The sequence below is a fragment of the Montipora capricornis genome, chromosome 13 (assembly GCF_036669925.1).
Source record: "Montipora capricornis isolate CH-2021 chromosome 13, ASM3666992v2, whole genome shotgun sequence".
Taxonomy (NCBI): Eukaryota; Metazoa; Cnidaria; class Anthozoa; order Scleractinia; family Acroporidae; genus Montipora; species Montipora capricornis.
In genome coordinates, this window is record NC_090895.1 from 28,702,411 (window position 1) to 28,724,910 (window position 22,500).

Sequence of the window (22,500 nt, forward strand, 5' to 3'; positions counted from 1 at the left end):
TAGTGTAAATAAAAAATCTCAGGTATTTAAGAAAGTGATATATAGTTTTCGTTGTAAGAAAATGATTTGAAAAACTGAATAAACCGTCCTGAATCTACGGAGTATGCTTTGAACAATCCATCCAGAAACATGCAAAAACAACAATTCGAATAACTTCGAATACTCAGTGCGAATTTTTAAGTGTAAGCCGGGCAAGTATGACTACGTGAGAACAACACAACATACTTAAGCCTATCCACTATCATTTGAATTAAAAAGCAATGACGCAAAAGGAAAATAATGTATAAACCTTAAATATGAATTGACACCAGCCGGTAAAGTGTCTTGTGGCGCGTTCACATCAATGTTTATACTTAATGAAAGGGGTACAGTTGTCTAAGCAAACCCTTTCTTTCCTTCTTTATTTTTTTCTTCAATGGCAATAACATTACACAGTCTGTAAAAGTGAGTCATCATCCAGCCTAGCTTGTTGTGCCAGACTGCAGCGGTTTGCATAGAAGTCAGGTGACTGTACCTGTCAATGCTTCCCGAGTCCCAGTAATGGTTACAGTATTTTTTAAGTTAATTGTCAATTGCGCTTGTAACAACTCACTGAGCATCTGATTTATGGTTGACTATAGGTGTTATTCAACTCGATGACCTTGCTGTTGTTTTAATTCCATTGTTTGTGACGTTTTGTAGAGGTTGAGTTCAGGGGCCATAATCAACAACACTCAGAATTCCACAAGACTTTGTTTGAAATGTCACCCCATTGAAACTACACTTGGTTGTATTCAGAGATGGAAAGCATGGAAAAGATGTTTCCCTTCAGTGTTATCCTTATAATATACACGCTGCTAAATAAGATCGATTAAGAGTGAAGCCTTTCACCTTTTTCCTTCTCTTAACAGTTAATCTTCGGTAAGATTCGAGGAATATAAAATCCAATAAGCGACGATAAAAAGTCCGTACGCCAGAGGAAACATCACACGTGACCAAGCGTCAATGGCATCAGCTGTAATCTTGCAAGGCCAGCTGCATCTCTGCAATCGTGAAACACGTGCCTGATCACGCGACCAGTGTTTCGTACTAGCTTTTCCATTGGCTACAGGCTCGTGATCAAATTTGTTGAGAGAGGTATTGACGTCAACATTACCACCGTGAACTGCGTCATCTTCAAAGCGGTAGTCACTCTGGTTGTTATTTTCAAACGACGCATTGCGGTAACTCTGCATCAAGATGTCTTTGTTCTGTTGAAGGAAAAACACTGTTGGTAAGGGAGACTTTAGCCGCAAGGGACTAGGACCTTAGACACTTGGACATCTCCGCGACGGTCGGGGGCGTGAACGAGAAGGCCGTGTAGTTCTTCAAGTTTGTATAAGCTGATCAAACAAAGTGGAATAATGACCATCTTTTTCTCCCTATTTTTTAGACGAGCAACTCTTGCTCAGGTTTTGCATACGGATGTTGAAATGCGAAAGGGTTCTGTTGGGCCTACTTCCTGAAGGATTCCTCAAGCAGTGGTCGTCCTGGATTCCAATACTGGGCTTCTAAACAGCTCAAACAATAGCCTTAGCTTAGCTTTTCAATCACACAATCTTTCTGGAGAAGGAAATTTCAGAATTTGTCGCTATTCAGGAAAAGATGGAAAGCGCGAAGAATGTGTAGCGCTTTTTTAAAAACAACCGGGCAAATGGAGCCTGGCATCAGAAAATATCATATTACTGAAAATTACTGAAGAAGTGTATCCCAGAACTAAATTCGACTTCTGTCATCATGAAAGATCCTAGTCAATGCCGTGCCCTGCTTGCCATAATTCTAAAGAGAGCGCCACTTACAACGGTTTGTTTGTTTTCAGACCACCGAGACTTCTTTTTCTGTTTTTCGCGCATACTCGTGTAATTTACGATCGCATACTCGACGAGAGCGGCGAAGACATTAGCAAAGGAGACGATCATAAACAAATCCACAGCTTTGATGTAAGGTACGCTTGGTAAGGAAGATTGAACACCAAATAATAACGTTGTCATAGCCAGCACGGTCGTGATACCCAGCGCTGTTCTTGCGGGAATGGAATTGTAATCAATCCAGAATGATACCTGAAAAGAGAATACGAAAGACTGCAGTCAGGTCGTATGACTGTGCTGCTTTGGGTCTCGGGCCTATCATCTGCCCAATTAGCAAAAGAGAATGTACTGTTAGCTTTTGTGCACACTGCGTAACAGTTTTGTGCATCTCCGTTGGCTCGTCCTCACTTCGACGAGTTTTCAATGCTTCTTTTGAGCAGTTTCCTTTTTATACTATTCATTCATCTCAAAAGTTGAGTTTTTTTGTACGAGATCAAATGTACCAGATAATATTTTTAATACATTTGAGGCGCACGACATTGTCAAGTCCGCACACCTGTGGGTCATGTTAGACTGATTTAGCAACGGAACAGGAACCTCAGTTGACGACGGCGAGCGCAGATTAGAGTAGAATCCGGTCTATTCTGCACTCTCTCCCGTCATCAAATGAGGTTCCCGTTCTGTTGCTAAATCAGCCTAGTGTCTAATGAGAACCTGACTCCGCAGTTCTTGAAGCGTACTAGGTAGAGCTTCCAACTGGTTTTACAGAGGACGTAGGTACGAATCCTGTTTGGGACTCTGATCCTTTCGTCCGTTGCCAAGTGACTACATAATCTTGTCTACATCGAATTGTTGCCATGGCAAGGAATTCCTGAATGACCCGCTGTCAAATCATTGTTCACTCTTGAGTTTATTCGTTTGCACCGTATGTTTCTTCTTTAGTAAAATCCTATTATTCTTAAAACCGTTTTGAATGTGAGGCAAAATTGCAGACTAATTACTTACCCAAGATAGCACGACTATCATGCCACTTGGAATGTAGATTTGTATCAAATAATATGTGGATTTTCGGTGGAAATTGAGCTCCATCTTTAAACCTGAAAATGGTCCTAAATTACATAGGACCAAAAAGCAGTAAAAGAATTTGAACAGATTCGAGTGATATCTTTCCTAAAGAAAGAGGAAACTGTGTTGCCAGCGGATTGGAATTCGTCTCGACTGGCCATGCGCCGACTGGTTTTGTCTCCGGGCTTCCCACATTCGACTATCTGTCGTTTTGTGAACAGCCAGCCAACAGGTTGCCTATTTATAGACTGCAAGCTGTCTCTTTCTTCTCCCACGCGACTCGAGCGCGAGGACCTAAGTGCGCGAAGCGCGGACTACGTCATGGCCCGTTCGATCTCGTAAGTCACGCAACTTTGGGTATGAATTTCTTCTGTATCTTGAGAACGGAGAGGTTTTCAGTCATAGAGCTCCACTGTCATTTTGCTTTTTGTTTCCTTGAAAACCTGTTAATACACAAGCTTATCAAGACAAGTGGATGGCGGTTGCGTAAATGACTTTTTGGACCCGAAACGTTTTCGGGACTTTCGAGAAACGGGACCCTGCGCCAAGTTCTACATAACATTTGCATATTTTTCCACCAGTACGTAGAATTTGAGGCTAAAAGGAGGACTGCTCACAGTGTAGGTTTCGAAATGATATTGTCTTTATTTGAATTGTGATTGTTGTTACGCAGCCTCAGTTGTATACCGTGTGTGAATATTGGATGACCTCTTTTTTCTACTTGTTACCTGTTTTATAAACTGTGGTAACCTCAAATATTCTGATCGATCCAAGATCAAACTCTGATATTGACAAGCCATCTCCTTTTTCAACGGCTTCATGACTTTTTTGGGATAACCACTTGTACACGACATCCTTTGTGGTGAAACCAACTTCGATCAAAAAATAACAAACTGTTAGAATAAATTAACGATAATATGATGTGGTTAACGAAAACTGCTGTAATGCAAAATAGTATCTCTAGTCTTGATGGGTCCTGAAGGGTCTCTAAGACACTTAAAACGTGACGGAAGAAATCATGTCTAGGGGAGGGGGGCTCGATCTAAATGAGGTCGGTTTTGATTACACCAAAAAAAGGCGAACAAAAATGATTGTTGGTGAGCATTTATCATTTTAAAGTTATTCACATGCGAACACTGAAATGATCAAGGTCACCAATTTGCTTGCAAACTATAACTGAACTTACAGCTCTCTAGTGTAAGGTTGCACTTTTGATCATCGAAGGGGAAATGTCTCAGGTCCATGTAGCAATCCATTGTAAGAGTATTTCTACAGAGAGGAAATGTTTTAGTTCATAGTTACAGGGAAAAAAAATCGGTGAATAAAATGGTCCGCTTACTTGCGAGACCGCTCGGAGCTTTATCGAATCCTATGTTGGGACCTTTTTCAGCTATCAGAATTTTAACTAAAAAGCGACTGAGTATAAGTCTTTGTCAGGAGCGGATCCAGGGGGGGGGGGGGGGGGTAAGGTGGCTAGCCACCCCCATTTTGGCTTCTTTTTTTTTTTCGATTTATTTTATATTTATCTCCTTTTTATTGTATTTTTATTTTTGCTGGAACAGATACAATTTACCTGACGTGAACATTTTTATTAATGTAAAACAGAAACAAAGTCAAAATGGCAGCCTAAACTATCTGGACTTTTATCAGAGTATATACTTCGATTCTGTCAATTCACCCCCATTGAAATATTCCTAGATCCGCTGTTTCTTGTCAAAAAATGTTATTTGAAAGAAGAGTTAATGCTCCACTTCCGAGTTCCTGTTTACCTCCGGTTCAGTACACGTCTTTCATAATGGCGGCCAAATAGAATATTCTTTTGTTTTAATGCTAATAAGCCTTTCTAGCCTTGCTACGACGAGCAATTTGAAGAGAATTTTTGTTTCAAAATGAGGGCAGTAGGTCTAATTAACATAAATACAAAAGAATGTAAAAGTGGTCCTCATTAATGAAAGTGGTCTATGCGAGCTTCTGGCGTAAATCATTTTAACGGTTTCCTAAATATGACAGACTAACAGTTGGGACTTCATCTACAAAAGTTTCCGCCGGGATTAGGATTGTGTTCTCAAACGCAAAAATTCAAATAACTAAATAGTAGAAACTTTGAACTGATTGTACTTGGTGATGACAAGCAACGTTCCATTGCGGAAAATGCGGACGAAAAAATGTGCGTCCTCGCTATTTCTCGATCCCTTTTTGTTCACAAAGTATGTCTCGGGAAGCCACAGCTGCTGCAATATTCCTCCACCTAACGTGATATCGTCTTCAGGAAAATGGTCTCCATAGGACAGTCGAGAATCTTGCCATTTTTGTCTGAAGTAGAACGACAGCTGAAAGTCCTTTCAAGGGCAAAAATGAAAACTATTACTGGCAATGATTAACGACAAGCACTACTTTGATTACAAGACGTGTGCCAATTGACAGTTTATTTTACCATCGGGATGGTAGGCATTGCAACACTAGGCGCTTTGCGCATGCGCTTACACCAAAGCCTCAACCAACAGTGTTACCTCTGCCGGACTCGCTACTTAAGCGCTTTTCCATAGCGAGAACTCCGGAATTTCGGCTCGCAGATCGCTTATATCAGCTCCAAGTTTGGTACTGCGTTGAATCGATATTTGTCCTTGACACTGAGGCAGCGAGAGGTCGAAGACAGCTTCATGTTTTTGCACTAAATCATTAATTGTTGCGACGCTTGTCTTGCTATTAAAAGAGACTTGCTTAATTAAGAGACGCAATACCTATCAAAGAGTATTGCAAATAGATACACAAATGGCTAGACACGTACCATGTCGCGAACTTTGAAGTTCCCTATGGACAGGATATACAAATTCACAATGACCTCCGTTGGCTCGCTCACTGCATCAAGTCGGAAAATGCAAAAAGAAATCGTAAGCAATAGGTGGAAAATGCTGAAGCAGTTACTATATTGTGCCAATGGCTTTAATCACATTTCCTTGTAAAAGAAAGGACTTGGGTAATATATCACATGAAGGGTTTTTTTTTTTATTTTTTTATTTTTTTTTTTAAGCTGCTAAAAAAAATGGAAACTTCCCAATACAGCTGCTACTTATAGTTCCTGCTTTTATTTCTTTGCTTCGTGTTTTGATTTTAGTGATTGTTGTTTTAAATTTATTGGCTGTGAAGTCGTAAAGCACGCTTCTACATTTTCTACATGCGATCGCATCTTGACATTAAAGGTACTCTCGTTCCAATGACCTCTCCCTTGGCTTTAGGACAAGGGAGAGGTCCTGGGAACGAGGTTTGGGTCACCCTTCCACGTGTTAACCCCGCCCAACAGGACAGGCAAAGTGCGGTACAAAGTGTTGTTAGGCGCGTTTCAATATATTTGCTACATTATCATTATCGGCACACATCTTATTTGAAAGTGGTACTCAAGTTGTTGGTCAGTTTTTTTTTTTACCTTGACTATTTTCAACGCGCATTCGGGAGTCGTAACACTTGAACATGTTGTGAAGAAGCTCAGCCAGTGAGGTTGTTTTCCATGAACTATTTTTCATCGTCTGATCGTATGGATGACTCGTATCCCCTTGAAAACAATAATCCGGGCGTCTAAGATTGAATTATTAGAATGAGTGTCAGTTTCCGCCCAGTAACACACTGACTAGAACCCTTTCGATAAGCCTGACAAGACGAGATATACGGTCTGAAGCTGGTAGACAGGGAGGGGAGGGGAGGGGGAGACTTTACAGCTAAATTTTCTAATCATTTTATACTGAAGTGTTCTTTAAGAATAAGACAAAAAACAAAGAAGGAAGGGAGAACAAGCGCCATGAAATCACAACCTAAAAATATATAAACATCAAAAGATCGAATTCGCCTCCTATAGCTAGGATTAGCTTTTTAGTTATCTTCTAGGTGGCCTTATACCCTACATAAGTTGTATTAATTTTGGTTCTCTTCTCCTTTTTCATGTGTGGTATAAATGAACCTTGTTGAATGACTTGCAATAAATACAATAATAATCAGCATTGACTTCAAGGTAGTCTTGTATTGATCGCTACCAGTCTTTCCCGCCTATTCTTGTTTTTTTCCGGTAGGTGTCCTTCATGACGCAGTAAACACAAATCAAAAGATTGTGAACGCTCCATCTGTGGGGTGTGGGGAGGGTGTTTCCTTTGACTCGGTGAATGACCCCCACCCCCTCCAAGTTATACGTTGGCTTGAAACTTTACAGTGGCAACTCACGAAACGACAGGTTTTATCTACAAAATCCTACAGCACGTGCAGTATGCGTTTCAGTACGTGTCTTTTCCGTCTTCTTCACAGCAACTACCTGAACTTACCAAAACTACGACAGTCAAACTTCCTCCTTCTATATTTTCTTCCAGTCCAGTGTTTAGTTTCTCAGTTTGCAACCTTGTTTTTGTATGTTTGAGAGAACATTGTACTGCCCGTTGCTAAGGCCCCGTTTATATGGAGAAAAGCGGTCCTGGGTAGAAGGGTTACTCGCCTACCCGATCTACCCTAGGTGAGCCAATTTTTCGTACATTTCCTTATAAAACGTGAAAGCGAACCGTTTAAGCCTCATTTACAATAGCAAGTTTTCCTTGACACGTTTTCCTTGGCAGTGTAAATGGAAAAATATGACAAGTTTTTCCTTGACGAGTGTCCTTGTTGAAAAACTAGCATGCTAGTTTTTCAACAAGTACACTTGTAAGGATGACCCGTCCAGCTGAGTCACCCTTTTTCGACGGTAGGGTCACCCTCCTAGCCGGGCCAACTTTTTTCCATGTAAACACTTTGGCTTGCCTAGCCGGGTCAACTCGGTCAAGACAAGATGATGAGAGCATGCATGAGCGCTGTCTTCCCAGTCCCCTGACGATCGAAACTGAGGTGGGCAGCTCTTGACTCGGGTAAAAGGGTAAATTTTTTTCACATATAAACGCTAGCTAAAGTTGACTCGGCTTGGAGGGTGACCCTCTTAACCGCGACAGCTAAAGCCTAAAGCCAAAAGCCCGTGCAAACTAACGCACCATTGTTGGCCAACATTGTTCCAACATTGTTGGGTATTTACATGTTGCGTCCGTTTGCTCACCCTATTGCATGTTGTTGCCTGTTGTTGCAGGAAGTTTGAAACTGGTCACACTCTTGCCCCGAGAAAACGGAAGCAATATTGTTTGGTCAACAACTCCTGTTAGGAAGAATAAATGGTTTTCACCTGACGTCACAGCAGCCATGTTTGTGTACAGAACAACGGAGGGTTGTCACATGACGTCACGGCAGCCATGTTGGTTTTCCAAAACAAAGAAATGGCGGCCATGATCCTCCGGAAATTGAACTCTATTTTTATGCAAATGGTTTCTTTTGTTTCAGTGATCCAATATGGCTGCTGGTCACGTAAGGAAAAACGCTCCATAGAGAAAAAAGTATTTTACGAATTTGACCGATTGCAATGCAAAATATGGGCCATAATTTGCTATTGTTTTGTACACAAACATGGCCGTCTCATCACGTGATTGAAAACCATCTATTGCGTCCCTTTGCACGGACAATTGGGGCTTCAAGTTGTGCTGCCGGCTTCTAAAAAACAAATTGGTCCTATAATAACTTACGTTGTCACTGTCACAGTGTTGGTCTCTGCTTTGCGGCAAAGAAAATGAAGAACCAAACTGATTAACATTCCATTTGCGAGCTTTAATTGACAAAACATTACTGTCGGAACTGAAAAGAAAGTAACCAACACATAAGTAATAATTACAAAACTCTTGTCAAATTCTCTAATTTTTTACCCAAAAAAATACAGGAATGAAAAGGGAAGAATATTAATGACCTATTTTCTTAAGAAACTGCGATGCTGTGTCTATAGCCTAGGTGGGTGTATCGCCCGAATTGATAAAAGTATGTTGACCACAGTATGGAAAGCTGACGTTTCAAGCTTTAGCCCTTCTTTGGATTTTATAGATTTGGGACGGCCACGAGAACTTTGTCTAAAAATTACTTTATAATAATCTTGCGATCCAAGTCACTCGGAATGGAAAGTGAGTGTCAAAATTTCAGAAGAAAGCTTGGTGAGAATGATATGGATATTTAGAGGAAAAATTGAAAAGCGAGCGAGAACGGCGTAGAAATGTACACAAATTTAAAACGCACGTGCAGGGCGTGCAGAGCTATTGTTTTTGCTAATTAAACCCATTGTTTTGTGGGGTATTCGTAGCCGTCGTCGTCGTCCTTGCTTAAGCCTATTACTTCCCGTTTTTGCAATAATTTGGCGATTGCTCCCAATCCTTCGGCGTGGAACGTGCGTCATCATCATCATCATATCTTCATTTACTCTCGGATTTTAGAGTAGCTTGATGTAGCTACAGTATCTTCGAGCATTTACACTACCAACCAAGATACACCACAGAAGACAGACCTCAACACCGGGAACTCGATGCGCATAATTATTCGAGGATTAAAATTGCTATGAACGGTGAGTTTGGAGAGAAAATTTCGAAATTATCGTTGGGTGCTCGCGTCCTCCAGCTATCCTCAAATTTGGTCACTTCAGGTCCGAGTCGTTGGCGAAAACGTACGGCAACGAAAACGTCACTTCAAAATATAAGTTTGAGCTATCCTAAATGTTTCACGACGTTTCCATCTTGTTTATGCTGTACAATTAATGTGGGCGAAGTATCCTTTAACGCGATTGGTACGTACGGATTTGAAGCAAAGAAAGCGAAAGAAAGGTTCACGGTTGTTTGCTTAAGCTACTTTGGTTACTGCGCGCATTTGCTTAATTTTCATCACTTGTGTAATTTACTTTGCTGTTTTATCTCTTTACTCTCGTAATTTAGTTCAACGTGGAAATATTTGTTAATGCTATAACCCGTGCGGGCTAACCGCGGGAAAACTAACACTACAGATAATTACGTTAAGATAAGTGACATCTTAAGAAAGAGCCGCTAAGACGGTCCTCGTATTTCTAACAACATCGGCGGAAATTCGGCTGTCGCCTAATGCATTTTCTCGTGGGAAAGTTACTTAAATTAACTGAGAGGGACGAGGTTGTTTGCGACACTTAATTTGGTTTGCACGTTTCATTTTCCTATCTAAGTTCTTAATCACCGTGCATTATAACACTCCGCATACAATAAAACGATCATGAAAATATTGCTCAAAATATTGTAAAATATGCTTCAACAATAATATTACTACTCTTGAGGTGCTCTGCTCTTTAATAGCGTTGTTGGTTGCCGTAGCCGTCGTCGTTTCTTAAAATCCCTATTAAATATCTGATACGCTGCTGATAATGGCCGTATTTATACTAGAGGACGTCTAAGACGTCCAGACGCATTAAACGTCCGGCCGTAAGTGCGACTAATATAAGTACTGGACGCACTTACCTTCGACGGCTAGAAATCAAATTCACAATTTTCTTCAAAAGATACTGAAATTTAATCACCAAAGAGACTGTGTGCACTTCATTGCTAAGTGTGCGTCCCAGTTTAGTGCGTCTCAGTCGTCTTTATACGACTAAGATGACTAAGACGTCTGTTAAGTGCGTCGTTTAGACGCATTTAACTTGAGACGTTCAATTCGTCTGACGTTTAATGCGTCCACCTTATTTCCCGTATTTATACTAGTCGTCTAAGACGTCTATTATAAATACGGCCTATGAAATGTAACAAAATGTAAAACGCACGTGCGGGGAGTGCATAGCCATTTTTTGTGGCGTTCGTCGTCGTATTTCGAAGGCTCCTTATGGTTGAACATTGAGAGATGGTGGATTATGAACGATTTTTTATGTCGGTCACCGGGTTGGACATGCAGCCATTCTTGGCGTGCATATTCACCAGATGATGAATTTTGCAAAGTGTCCAAGAGCAGCCCAGTCTCGGCTGTCATCTATGACCAGTTGAATGACACCCAGCCATGTGTCTTGAAAATATCTTAGTAAAAGCGCAAGTAACAAACATGCACTAAAGTGTGGTCTCAACCAAAACGCAGACTCAATTGCCACAATTTTTGTGCGTTTGCTTCAGGACGGGCAAGTTATCAGCGCACGAGCCAGGAAATTCCCCCTCCCCCTTTTATGAGCGCCGCTCGCTCCTTTGTTGCATCATAGTTGCTCAAGCTCATTCTACACAGGCAAACTTTGAACCAGTTTAATGTCCTTAATACCCAACTCAATTGCACCAAAAATTTTTCTTCTTCTGTGATTTGAAATATTTTCGTTAAAAGTCGATAACACTTTCAGAAAGAAACGAGCGATACCTTTACCAAAACCGACACCACACAGGTTAATTACATAACATTCGCGACGTCAGCAAGCGAGTCATGATAGGTACAAAGGTTACCAAAGTTTTTGTATTACAACGTAAACGCGATTAAAACGTATGTTCTCCTCTACCTTTCTGTAAAAGCAACAAAAGTTCTCACCCCAGCCACATTCCGCTTCAACTCAGAGTCAAGAACGCGCGGCATCCAATCTGGCATAAAGGTCGATGCAGTCTTCGTCAGAGATTAGATATCGAAAACACAACATATGGATGTTCTAAACGCTGTTCATTGCAACGAATTTCTTTCCTGACGACAAATGCAAGTGTCTTACTTTTTGCTTTAGTTTTAACAGGCCCAAAACTTGACCCTCCTCTTAACCGAAATGCTGACCCCGTATGAAAACTTGCCACGGCGACACTTAAATACTTTGATTTTCGTTATCTCGAAACGGTAAAACTTGTACATCTCAAGTTGCTCTCTGAACTGCAGCGACTCGACCCAAAGCCTGTAATCTTCAGCATAACCTTGTTCAGGTCCAGTTATTCCTTTCCATATGTCCGGCCCGTACTTCAGCATCACACAGTTCGAAATTGATCTCAAAGTCGCTGCAAGCGGATCATCTACAGGCAATTTTAGTACATCTCTTTCGTTTCCTGTTTGCGGCATAGATATAATTCCTTCGTAGGCTGCACGAAAACGCACACCCTTGAGTCGCCTGTACAATGCACTAAGTTTCAGTTGTATTTCGTCTTCGTACATAGCTGTCTTCCTCGTCTTGAACATCTTAAACTGCTGGCGGTCTTTTATGTAGTCATGCAAGAGAGCCGAAACTCGATTAGTGTGACGAAATGACCACAGTGTTCGGGTCCAGTAAGGGACGGACCATTAGAAAAGTGATTGGGGGTGGGGGGGTGTGGGGGAAATACAGTCGCCTGGATAAAGGTCTTTTTTGCTCAGAATCGACGTCTTGTTTGTGATGTAACGATAATTTTATAAGTAAAGGCATTCCACATTACCGTCTTTAAACTCGTTATTTTTGCTAAGGATTTCCCCTAAAATAACGTGACATAGCCCCTTTAAACAGCGCTTCGTTTCTTAGTTTTTTTTTGTTTTCGTAAGTTTTTGTCTTCAGGAGTAATCTTCTTGTTCTTTATTCAACTGTTCTTGTTGAACTGTTGTCGCAAATGTTCTTCGCGTTGCTTGCTGGATAAAGGGGATACTTTTTAGTTGAACTGAGAAGTTTCTTTGGAAATTTAACTAAGCTGAGTTCAAGTCAAGTTTAAGCCATTCGCCGGTTAAAACGTTTTCGGTTTCAAATTTGTTATGTAAGCATTCATCGTTTATTACTGTTCATCTTTCCTGAGATTGCGTTGTCACTCTCACGAGCTCTCAAGAGTTTCAACTCTCATCAACTCTCGCTCTCGTTTGGCCAGGGCTTTAGATTCGAAAGGTTGAAATAATCTGGATGTGCAAGTTGAAAGTGATGCACGCGTTTCTAGAACATTTCTTTTCCAAGGCGTTAAAATCCGATTTCGAGGTTTTTGTTGAGAACGAATTGACAGGGCAAAGAATGTTTCAGTTCTAGTTATGCAATCAGCTACTCGTTGTGAAAAAGCGGCGTTCGTTCGTTCACACACATGTAGCTCTTCAAGACTGGTAAGTACACGTTTTAAAGTTTCACTTAGCACTGGCCGTCTTCGTATTTACCGGGTACATGTACAGGTGAATATTATGCGAAGAGGCCTGTCAAACAGAAATTGTTGCGTATTAGGGTTCGAAATACTACTATAGAGTACACAGTGAGTCAGGCCAAGTGCTTTACACAATCGCTTTATTACAACTGAATCAAGTATCTATATATACAATGATATCTTCACAATAATCACATAACTGCGGCTTAGGGTGTGCTAACCAATGACTACCGGTTACTTGACAGCTAAGACATAGCTTATAATAAGAATAAACACTACAGAAATACTCGTTTTTTATTGCATTCTTAGATCCTAAATTTTTAAAGGAAAATCTCACACACTGATATCTTTATTCGGACCTAGTCATTTATAGGCGGAAACCGGATGTTCCCCGGTTTTATTCAAATGGTAAACAAAACCTCTAGTTAAAATTCTACCGGGAAGGGCATTTCCATTTGCAAAATTATCTCCATTTCACTGAGAGAGACTCCGGAAAGCAGAGCGAGTGGACCTCGCCTTTTTTTTCGGAAATTCCAATTGATATGGGCTGTCTTTTCATATTTTCCGACAATTCTGTATGAAAATATTTCCGAACTGGCACAACAAAACATAGTTACTATTTACTTTCAATTTCCATTTGGACTTTTTGGGAGATTGTAAACAACCAGCGAGTTTCAGGGGCACCCAACGACCAATTTGTAGTAAAATGTATTATTATACCCCAGTTCATGAAAATAAAAGTTATTAAGGCATTTTCAGATGTTTTGCAGTGTTGCTGGGAAAACATTATCTGTTCCTTTTTCCCAGCAAGACACACAATAAATTTCCCAGCCAGCTAGATAAAATTGGTTGGTTTCCCAGCTAGCTGATCAAATTTATTTCCCAGCCAGGAATTCCGCGCGCTTTCCAATCTCTTGATCCAAAACGACCGAACAAAAGCGACAAAACCGCGACAAAACAGGTTTTTTCCGCAAGCCCAATCACTCTGACCAGCCGTCGTATGTTTGTGACTACTCTCTGGGAGAGGGAAAGGGTTCTTTTTTTTTTAATTTTTTTAGTCGTCCTCAGTCTTCAGAGAGTTCCTACAGCCAGCTCGGGTTGAAATGCCAGAAAAAGTCAGTAATTCCCAGGCAAAATCTCTATCAATAACAAAATTTCCCAGCCAGCTAATCGAAACACCTGTATTTTTGCCAGCCAGCAAGATTCCTCTGGGGAACAGATAATGTGAGGAACAGATTCGTTGGGTGCCCCTGGAGTTTTAGTTCTCGTCTCTTAATTAAACTCAACACCTTTTTGGTATAGTATCACCTCCAGTCCTGCCGCTCTAAACACATTTGATACGCTTGTAAAGCCTCAGGGCTGTTCTTGTATAATGAATGAACAAGTCCTTTGAACTTGGTTTTAACCGCGAGGCGCGCTTCGAACGCATTATATTTGGAATCACAAATCCGTTTACATCATTTCAGGAGTTAATAGCAACATAGTATTCATTTGATGTTTTATCGTTTGAATAATGAAGCAGCGTATGTATCCACTCTACACTGAGAACATAAATATAAATAATTAGCCAACCGCTAGAACTAAAACAAGAATAATGGGCTGGAACATTTCCCGTCAATACTGCCATCTCTTATTATAACAATATAATGAAGTGAAATATGTACACTCCATCTTCAAGATCTTGAATAACAAGGCAAATCACTCAATTACATTTTTTGCAACATACCTAAAACTTTATTAGATGGGGGGATTCTTCAGTCAATTTAGTTGCCGTTAAATGAAAATAATTTCTTTTAATTTCTTTGGTTTTACTTACCTTTCTAGAAATTTTTGTTATTCCTCTTTCCTGTGACGGTCCGTTCTCAACTTCATTAACTGTAAGTCCGCAGTTTCGTTTCAGTCTCTTGCATATTGATGACCTTTACATCCTTTGCTATTACGGGATTCAACCTCCTGGGCCAAAAAAAAGCACTTTGATTAATTCTCCATCTTCATAATGCATACGTAATTGCTACGATTGGCTTGTTGTACCCTAACTTGAAAATCCATAACCAGCTATACGGCGAAAACTAGTGAAGCCACAGTAAAAAATTATTTCTGTCCTATTCTTTCGAGATTCTGCTTTGGAATGCTGTGTGCGCTGAAGAAAATAGCTTTTGTGAAAGTGGATAGAAAATGGCAGTGTACGTAATGAATCCTCTAGCTTTAATTATTTGAATTGTTAATTTTTCGTCACCTGTTGTGGTTTGGCGTAAAATTGGTTGAATAAATATAGTTACCACACATTTGCACTTCCAGCTGAATGTGGAGATGAAGGTTGCATATCATTAAAAATACTACCTGAAACTTTGAATCGATCACTCCTGCAAAGATTAATAAAGCGAAATTTCTTAAAATGTTTTAAAACTGTGAAAGACTTAACGACATGCAAGATCTTTCATTGTTTTAGCAAATAGATTAAAGACCCATTTCATGTGCAATGATCGAATTCACCTGGCCAAAGGATATTCGACTGGTTGCCAGAATGGGGGAGGACACTAACACTGCATTATCCTTTAAGGAAACTTTCATGTGCAATTATAAGACCTTTATTGTCAAAAAAGTGCAGGCATAATCGATCTAATGTACCCCAGCCCCGGTGGTGTGATAACGGACTTGATAAACCTTCTCTCTGTTCGGCTCTCTCTTCATGAACTGGCAATACATTGATGGATAATCATCAACCTGTCAACGATTCAGACAAAGTGTCGGCTACAATAAAATCCTGTCTAGCAAAGTCGAGGAAAAGCAACATCGTTTTCAATGCATAAAACAAGAATGAACTATATTGGTAAGTCTTTCTTAGGTCGCAAAAAGAGTTTCAAAGGAAACGGTCGATCAAACATGGGCCGACGTAAATGTCATTTTTACACACATTAATTTTTGGGCGATTTTATTGGCTACTTTCACAGGACGGATATCACACATTAGTTTAATTACATAGGTGATTTTTAAAATTCTCTGCTCTGAGTGATTATTATGTGATAACCACCTAAGCGTTTTTTTTTTTTTCAAAATGGCCACAAGCCATTTTGTCGAGGTGACAGACGAAAAGAAAATGCATATTTTCAAATTATCACCTATGTAATTAAATATACTAAAAACAATCATTCACCTCAGCGTTCGACAAATAATTGGAAGCCAGAAATTCTACTGTGTTCATAAATTGGCTCGAGTATTGATCGTCACTCACAGACCAATACTTCATCGCTGACCAGTGGGATTGGCGTTTTTTATCGCCATGAGTAACAGATACTACAGACGCATAATTTGTCTGGGACGAACTTGGGCAAATATTTTTTCTGCGTGTGTTAAATTCGTCTAGTATAAAGACGGGCATAAGACTCCTTATGCATCTGGACGAACTATTCAGTTTAGCACGTTTTGTTTAACTTAAGAACAGGCCGAATCTTAGACGCAAACGTCGACCGCACACATGAGATTGAACAAAAGGAGTTAAAATGATATCTGAAATCATGCTCTCTGACTGAAGAAGAATAAAGACGATAAACTGTTTGTTCAGTCTTGCCTTTTTTTAATGGAGAGTTTAAGAAACGACTACGCCTGTAGCAACAGCTGCGCCACAAACAATGTCAGTAGAGAAATTTAGCTTCCTGTTTTTCGTTTTGCCAAAAATTTAAAGAAATTAGTTGGCTCGTTCGTGAGTTCACAGGACTTCCGCGCGGGAGGTCGCGGGTTCGAACCCCGGCCGGACCAACCAACTGAGGAGAAAGTGCTGCCTTTGTAACTGCATCTGCAAATGATTAGACTTTCTAAGCTTCTCAAATATGCTAAATTCTTCAGACTTCTATACTGGCACTTTTACTCCGTCATTGGAATATTGCCTCATTTATCTTACTCACACTTGTAAACGAGTGTGAAGACATCCTTACCTTACTTCCAAAAATGCTCGAAAATGGCTGTGGTAAACTGATGTAGCTGTTTTCGCCGATTTTTCGCGATTGACTTTTTACAATGGCCTTCCCCGTTAGCTTCGATTTCTCTTCAGTAATAACAGTAATTTTCTCCAAAGCTATTTCTTTAGTTCATCATGCCGGGTTTTTTAATAAACCGTTACTGGGCCCGGTTGTTCGAAGGCCGATTAACTTAATCCAGGGTTAGTGTAAACTTTTGTTTCATGTTTTCAACTTTTTGGTGAAAGTTTCTTTTGCTTATTTTTCTTTCTCAATATTAACTTTTTCTAATGTAAAACTTTGCCGAATATCGGCGTTGATCAGCATTTGGGAGTAGAGAAATAAACCCATTGGTTAATTTTTAATCTGTGATTAGCGTTAATTGGCTTTTGAACAACTGAGCCCTGTCCTAGAAGGCAAAAACCGAGAGTTGCTGTCGTCGAGAAAGTCTTTTTACAGCCTACTGAAAATACACGAACAAATCTAGGAGTATAAAAGTGTATTTGAAAGTGTTCAAACCAAAATTGAAATGATGATGTTAAAGCTCACCGCGCTTGATCAAATAGCCTTCAGTTTTGAATCAAAACCCAATTCCCATAGACATGAAAACCATTTTCTGGAACTTGGACTTTAACTTGGTATTTGACAAATTGAATTTCTAAAATTGTTTTGCCATGCTCGTAGAAACAAGGATTTTGTTTTATCGCTGAAGGGAGTGGAATAATATTCATACTTGGATTGTGTCATGATCAATATATTGCTGCATCCTTTGATAAAGGAGTTCCTACTGAACTAATACTAAATACTCCTCTTTGTGCAGCTAATAACTCGCACACCATAAATTACAATTGTTTGAAAACCCACACGCTAAACAAAGTTTTCACCGTACTTGCGGTACTAAAGGTGGTTGCAGCACTAAGTCAACTCTGACTTTGAAAGTGCAGGTATCAACAAATAGTACTTTCCATAGACGCAGGGAAACGTGATCACAATTCTCACTTTTAAAATTCGAGACACCTGTCTTAATATCTAAACAGATTTGCCAATAGTTAATTGGTATTATGCTTTATTGACCATGTGCAGTATTGTCTAGCATAGAATTTCTTTCATGCACATGGTGGTGTAATTTAATTACAAATTAATGCTGAAATTTCGCTCCAAAATTTGTCACCCATGTTATTATTATTTTTTAACTTTACAGTATGTTACTGCCATTGTAGACAGTGCCCTTCATTATGACACTTGGTAAACTGAGAATAGCTCCGAAAAATCATGTTGAAATACTTGGATTCCCCTTCGGTGACTTCATTGCCTGTGAAATGATTTGTGGGTTTACAGACCCAACGCATGCTTTTCCTTGGGTAGACCAACTGATTGTAACACCCTCGATCACCATTCCGCCGATATGAAAGCAGAAATATTGACAACAACATACTAGAGTTTCAAGAAAGATAACGTGCATTCTCTCTTGTACTGACAGTACAAAGGATTGGAAAGTAGTGAGTTCCGGCCAGCGCTATAGACAATAGCTCAATGTTCCGTTAAATACACAAAACCAAGAGCCCATAAACGCAACGGACTCAACAGACTTGACAGCCATTTGGCGAGTATAATCAGTATGAACTGATTAGAGAAGATATTGGAAACCGTTGAGGTTTGAGGGTTCTGCGAGGAGGTGTCTAGGGGAAGACTGCTCCACTAATCAAAGGTTGTAGCTCTGTCGACCTCCTGTCATATGCAGGGGCGTAGCGTGAAATGAGTATGAAGAATGTTTCGTGCGCCGAAGACGGTCCGCACTAGAGGGGTCTGGGGCACGCTCCCCCAGAAAATTTTGAAATTTAGGGTCTCACAAATGCAAATTCCGACTACTTCCAAAAGACAGTTCGATAAATAAATGCGAAGGAAAATGCGGCAATGCAGTTTTCAGCAAGCTACAACAATAAGAGGGGGTTTACAAACAAAGGGCAAGACGTCGCAAACTCTGCTATACCATCATCATCATAACCTTTCCTACAAACATAACCGGGAACTTGGGACTGGTGATGACATTAGGGCTGTTTATACGAGAGAAAATAAGCCGCGGCTAACTCTGGCCACGGCTTACGTAAGCCGCGAACACCCCGTATAAATGGTACAAAATCTACGTTCACGGCTTTCTCAAGCCGCGGCTTATCCTGGCCGGGCAGTTTATACTCGTATAAATAGTTCCTTTCGCGGCTTACGTAAGCCGCGGCCAGAGTTAGCCGCGGCTTATTTTCTCTCGTATAAACGGCCCTATTGACACTGTTTGAGGGCCTCGAAGGGCTTTTACTTATCACACAAAATGTTAAAAAAATCCTACCAATTCCTCAAGTACGCAAGTGCGCATTTGCGTAAAGGATGCTACGCACCTGATGATGTTGACTGCGAGTGGTCTCTACGACATGACAAGAGACAGTCTACGCATTGATTCAGTATTTCAGTATAAACGGACACATCTCTATTTAATTAATAGTGGTAATAGGACTGAGTGGAGTCCAATTGGGGTCTTTAATCATACGGGTGATTAACAACGCGGGAGTCCGATTTGTTTAATCACGAGTATGATTACAGACCGAAGTGGACGACACGAAGTCCTGTTACTAATTAATCATAACCATTACAATTTCCGAAAAAAACAAATGCATTCCTTTTTTGCAGTCTAATGTTACAAATTCGTCCATTTTGGAAAATCCCCAGTTTGGTAGGGTACATGGTTGTTGCTATGGTTGTTGTGATAAATTCTGTGATTGGTAGATTAATTGGTGGCTGATGTAACTTTCCGATTACACTGAGGTGTCCGATTACAGCCAACTGTCCGATTTTACTGTCCGATTACACTGTCGACGTCACGAGTCGCAAAGATTGGTCACATGTTTCCTGAGAAGGACGTTAATTTAGTTTAGTGAAGATGCACGAATCGGAAGAAAAAAATCCCTTTCTTCAACAGGAAAAAGATTCTTATAATGATATGGAGCTTCAGAAAGGCTATCTTTATAATTCATCCACGCGATTGCGTCGAGCGAGGCAGCTAAAGATCAGACGTATTTCACTAGTGGTTGTCATCGTAATTTTCATCGCTATCTTGGTGGTGATTCTGTTCTCCTATTTTTCGCATAAGTTCGAAGAATACGAAGGTTTAATCGAAGAGGAAACTCAAAAGATTGAAGTCGATGTAGAAGGAGGTCGTGTGCGTGGAATCTATGAAAGCAACTCTGTTGCATTCAAGGGCATTCCGTTTGCAGAGCCAATGTTTGGTGAGAAACGTTGGACTTCCCCTGTTCCCTGCAGCATAAACAAATGCTGGAATGGAACTTTCAGTGCAAGTGAATTTGGAAGCAGTTGTGTTCAACGAGATATTTTTAACGAGGAACACCCCACTGCAGTCATAGGTAGCGAAGACTGTCTGTTTATTAATGTATGGACCCCCGGAAGAGGCCCAACGCAAATAGGCTTCCGGTTCTTGTCTACATCCATGGTGGAGTTTTGTTATATTCATCGGGGAATGCTGGAGGACTTCATCCGTCACCCCAGCTTATTTCTGAAATGAATGTCATAGGAGTTTCATTTAATTACAGGTTGAATGCTTTTGGCTTCCTTGCTCTTAAGTCCTTGGCAGATTCTTCGCCATCAAAGACTTCAGGAAACTATGGGTTTATGGATCAGATATTGGCATTAAAGTGGGTGAAAGCAAATATTGGGAAATTTGGAGGGAACCCGCAATCAGTAACACTCATTGGTCAAAGCTCTGGTGCAACATCTGAGCTAGCATTGCTTTCTTCACCACAGGCTGCTGGACTTTTCCAGCGTGCAATACTCATGAGTGGTTCACCAGTGTTCAACAAGACATGGGAAGCTGCAGCTTTTGACAACCAGATATTTGTAAAACGGGCCAAGTGCGTGAGAAACACTTCAGCCGCTGAACGGGAATGCCTGTTTGCGCTGAGTCCAGAGGAGATCCAAGATGCCATTCCATGGGATGTCTACCCTTACTGGGGTATGACTGACCAAGCAGATCTACCTACCAAAAACTTATTTGATGGTGCAGTTGCTGTTGTTGACAAACATGTTGTGCCAAGTCCACCCCTTATTGCCATGACAACCGGACAAGCAAATGACGTACCAGTCATGGTTGGAACAATGGCACAAGAGATTGCCTGGAACTCTGTTAAACACTTTGGCAACTCTACTTGGGATGCTTACAGTTCTTATGTTAACGAAAAACTGTTTCCTTTCATCGGCAAAAATGTTAAGAAGGTACTGGTTATGTACAACAAATCTCTCCCTGATGGCTCTTCACCTTCTCTTCAGTTTTCATACACGTCTATGGGGTCTGATATACGTTTGACTTGTCCTAACAATCTACTTGCTTTGAATGTATCTAGAGGATTTAAAAATCACGTTTACCGTTATGTGGTTACAAATGCCCCATCAAAGCCAGTCAATTGTTTTGGATCTCCAACAACTCTTGCTTTCCACTTGTGGGATCTGATTGCCTTTTTTGGTTTCCCAAAAGAGGTTACCGGTAATTATTCACCATCAGAAAAGGACGTAAACTTTATGAAAGATCTGAGACAGCAGTTTGGTAGGTTTATTCACAATGAGGATTTAAAAGCTTGGAAGAAGTATCCACAACATACAGCTCTCTTTACAGACAATGGAATAAAGATTCTTGATCAGGATGGATATCACAAGGAGGAGTGTGACTTTTGGCTCAACAATGGTTTTTTTTCATATGCATGGATAAATTGAAAGAAGCTGTAAATGACATATAATTATATTTTTGCATAGCACCCATCATATTTAAAGATGTTAGAACAATTTTACAAAAACTGAATTCTGAAGACAAGTTCAATACCCCCATTTCCAGTGCTTTCCCTAGTGAAATAGGAGATGTTGGTAGAAATGAAATCCTCCACTTCTTCTTGATTTGACCGTCAGCTATATATGTAGATGCTATTATAACTGTGAATCTGGCCTTTTTGCCAGTTAAGTTAGCTTAAGTGCAAGTCCACTGTTTGGGAATTAAGCAAGTCTTTTTCTGGCCATATTATATAGAAATGGGTGGCTTACAAGACATTGCTCTTTATTTGCATTTTCCTTATTAATTTTTGTTACATGTACATTAATGAAATATGATTTGAAAAAAAAGTTTACGGATAGGAAATACAAATGGCCTAAATAAAATGTCTTGCAAACCTGCTATTGGTGTTAACTGTACTACTGTAAGAATGTCAAGCCTGTTTTGCAGCAATAATGCAGATGTGTTGAGAAGATGTATGTGGATTTCAAAAATGCCATGTTAGCCCAAATCATCATATGTGGAAATAAACAATAGATATCCAAACAATAGCTAACAACAATAATTATTGACAGACTTAACTATTTGAGGGTAATTTGAAGTGCTAGTTTTGTACCCCATAAGAACCATGTGAGCATTAGCCCTACTAATGGAAATGGGCCCACACAAGGACAGAGAAAAACTCTGACCAGGGTGGGAATTGAACCCACGACCTTTGGGTTAGATCACCGCTGTTCTACCGACTGAGCTAGAGGGTCAGACGGGAGCAGGATGTGGGAATTTAAGATGTAAATGTCACGGCAATAAATGATGTGCAAGTACAAGGAAGGGTTACGTTTTTGTAAACGTTGGCCGTCTCCATTTCCCCATTTCCATTAGTAGGGCTAACGCTCACATGGTTCATATGGTAGAAAACTAGC

General features: G+C 40.3%; 4 protein-coding genes across 5 annotated transcripts in view; 2 read left to right on the forward strand and 2 right to left on the reverse strand.

The window, feature by feature from the left end:
• LOC138029064 (protein O-mannosyl-transferase TMTC4-like) overlaps nt 1-98 on the forward strand; it is a 16,666-nt gene extending 16,568 nt beyond the window's left edge. For both annotated transcript variants that reach the window (XM_068876751.1, XM_068876750.1), the window contains one exon: nt 1-98. This exon is cut by the window's left edge and continues 592 nt beyond it. The gene's annotated coding sequence lies outside the window, so the exon portion shown is untranslated.
• The window catches only part of LOC138029067 (uncharacterized), a 45,337-nt gene extending 38,525 nt beyond the window's left edge, over nt 1-6,812 (reverse strand). The window contains exon 1 of the mRNA XM_068876754.1: nt 6,807-6,812. The gene's annotated coding sequence lies outside the window, so the exon portion shown is untranslated. The remainder of the gene's footprint in view (nt 1-6,806) is intronic.
• LOC138029065 (glycine receptor subunit alpha-4-like) overlaps nt 1-15,019 on the reverse strand; it is a 15,272-nt gene extending 253 nt beyond the window's left edge. The window contains exons 1-10 of the mRNA XM_068876752.1: nt 14,625-15,019; nt 8,468-8,576; nt 6,316-6,464; nt 5,680-5,750; nt 5,010-5,230; nt 4,078-4,160; nt 3,620-3,763; nt 2,832-2,935; nt 1,818-2,078; nt 1-1,229 (exon numbers count right to left, since the gene is read on the reverse strand). The exon at nt 1-1,229 is cut by the window's left edge and continues 253 nt beyond it. Coding sequence (XP_068732853.1) covers nt 891-1,229; nt 1,818-2,078; nt 2,832-2,935; nt 3,620-3,763; nt 4,078-4,160; nt 5,010-5,230; nt 5,680-5,750; nt 6,316-6,464; nt 8,468-8,565 — 1,470 coding nt within the window. The 5' untranslated portion in view covers nt 8,566-8,576; nt 14,625-15,019 and the 3' untranslated portion in view covers nt 1-890. The remainder of the gene's footprint in view (nt 1,230-1,817; nt 2,079-2,831; nt 2,936-3,619; nt 3,764-4,077; nt 4,161-5,009; nt 5,231-5,679; nt 5,751-6,315; nt 6,465-8,467; nt 8,577-14,624) is intronic.
• A 4,614-nt stretch (nt 15,020-19,633) lies between these two features.
• On the forward strand, nt 19,634-21,984 carry LOC138029275 (para-nitrobenzyl esterase-like). The gene is given in 2 exon segments (XM_068876991.1): nt 19,634-20,227; nt 20,230-21,984. Coding segments are annotated over 2 exon segments (1,839 nt in total). The 5' UTR covers nt 19,634-19,690; the 3' UTR covers nt 21,532-21,984.
• The last annotated feature ends 516 nt before the right edge of the window (nt 21,985-22,500 follow it).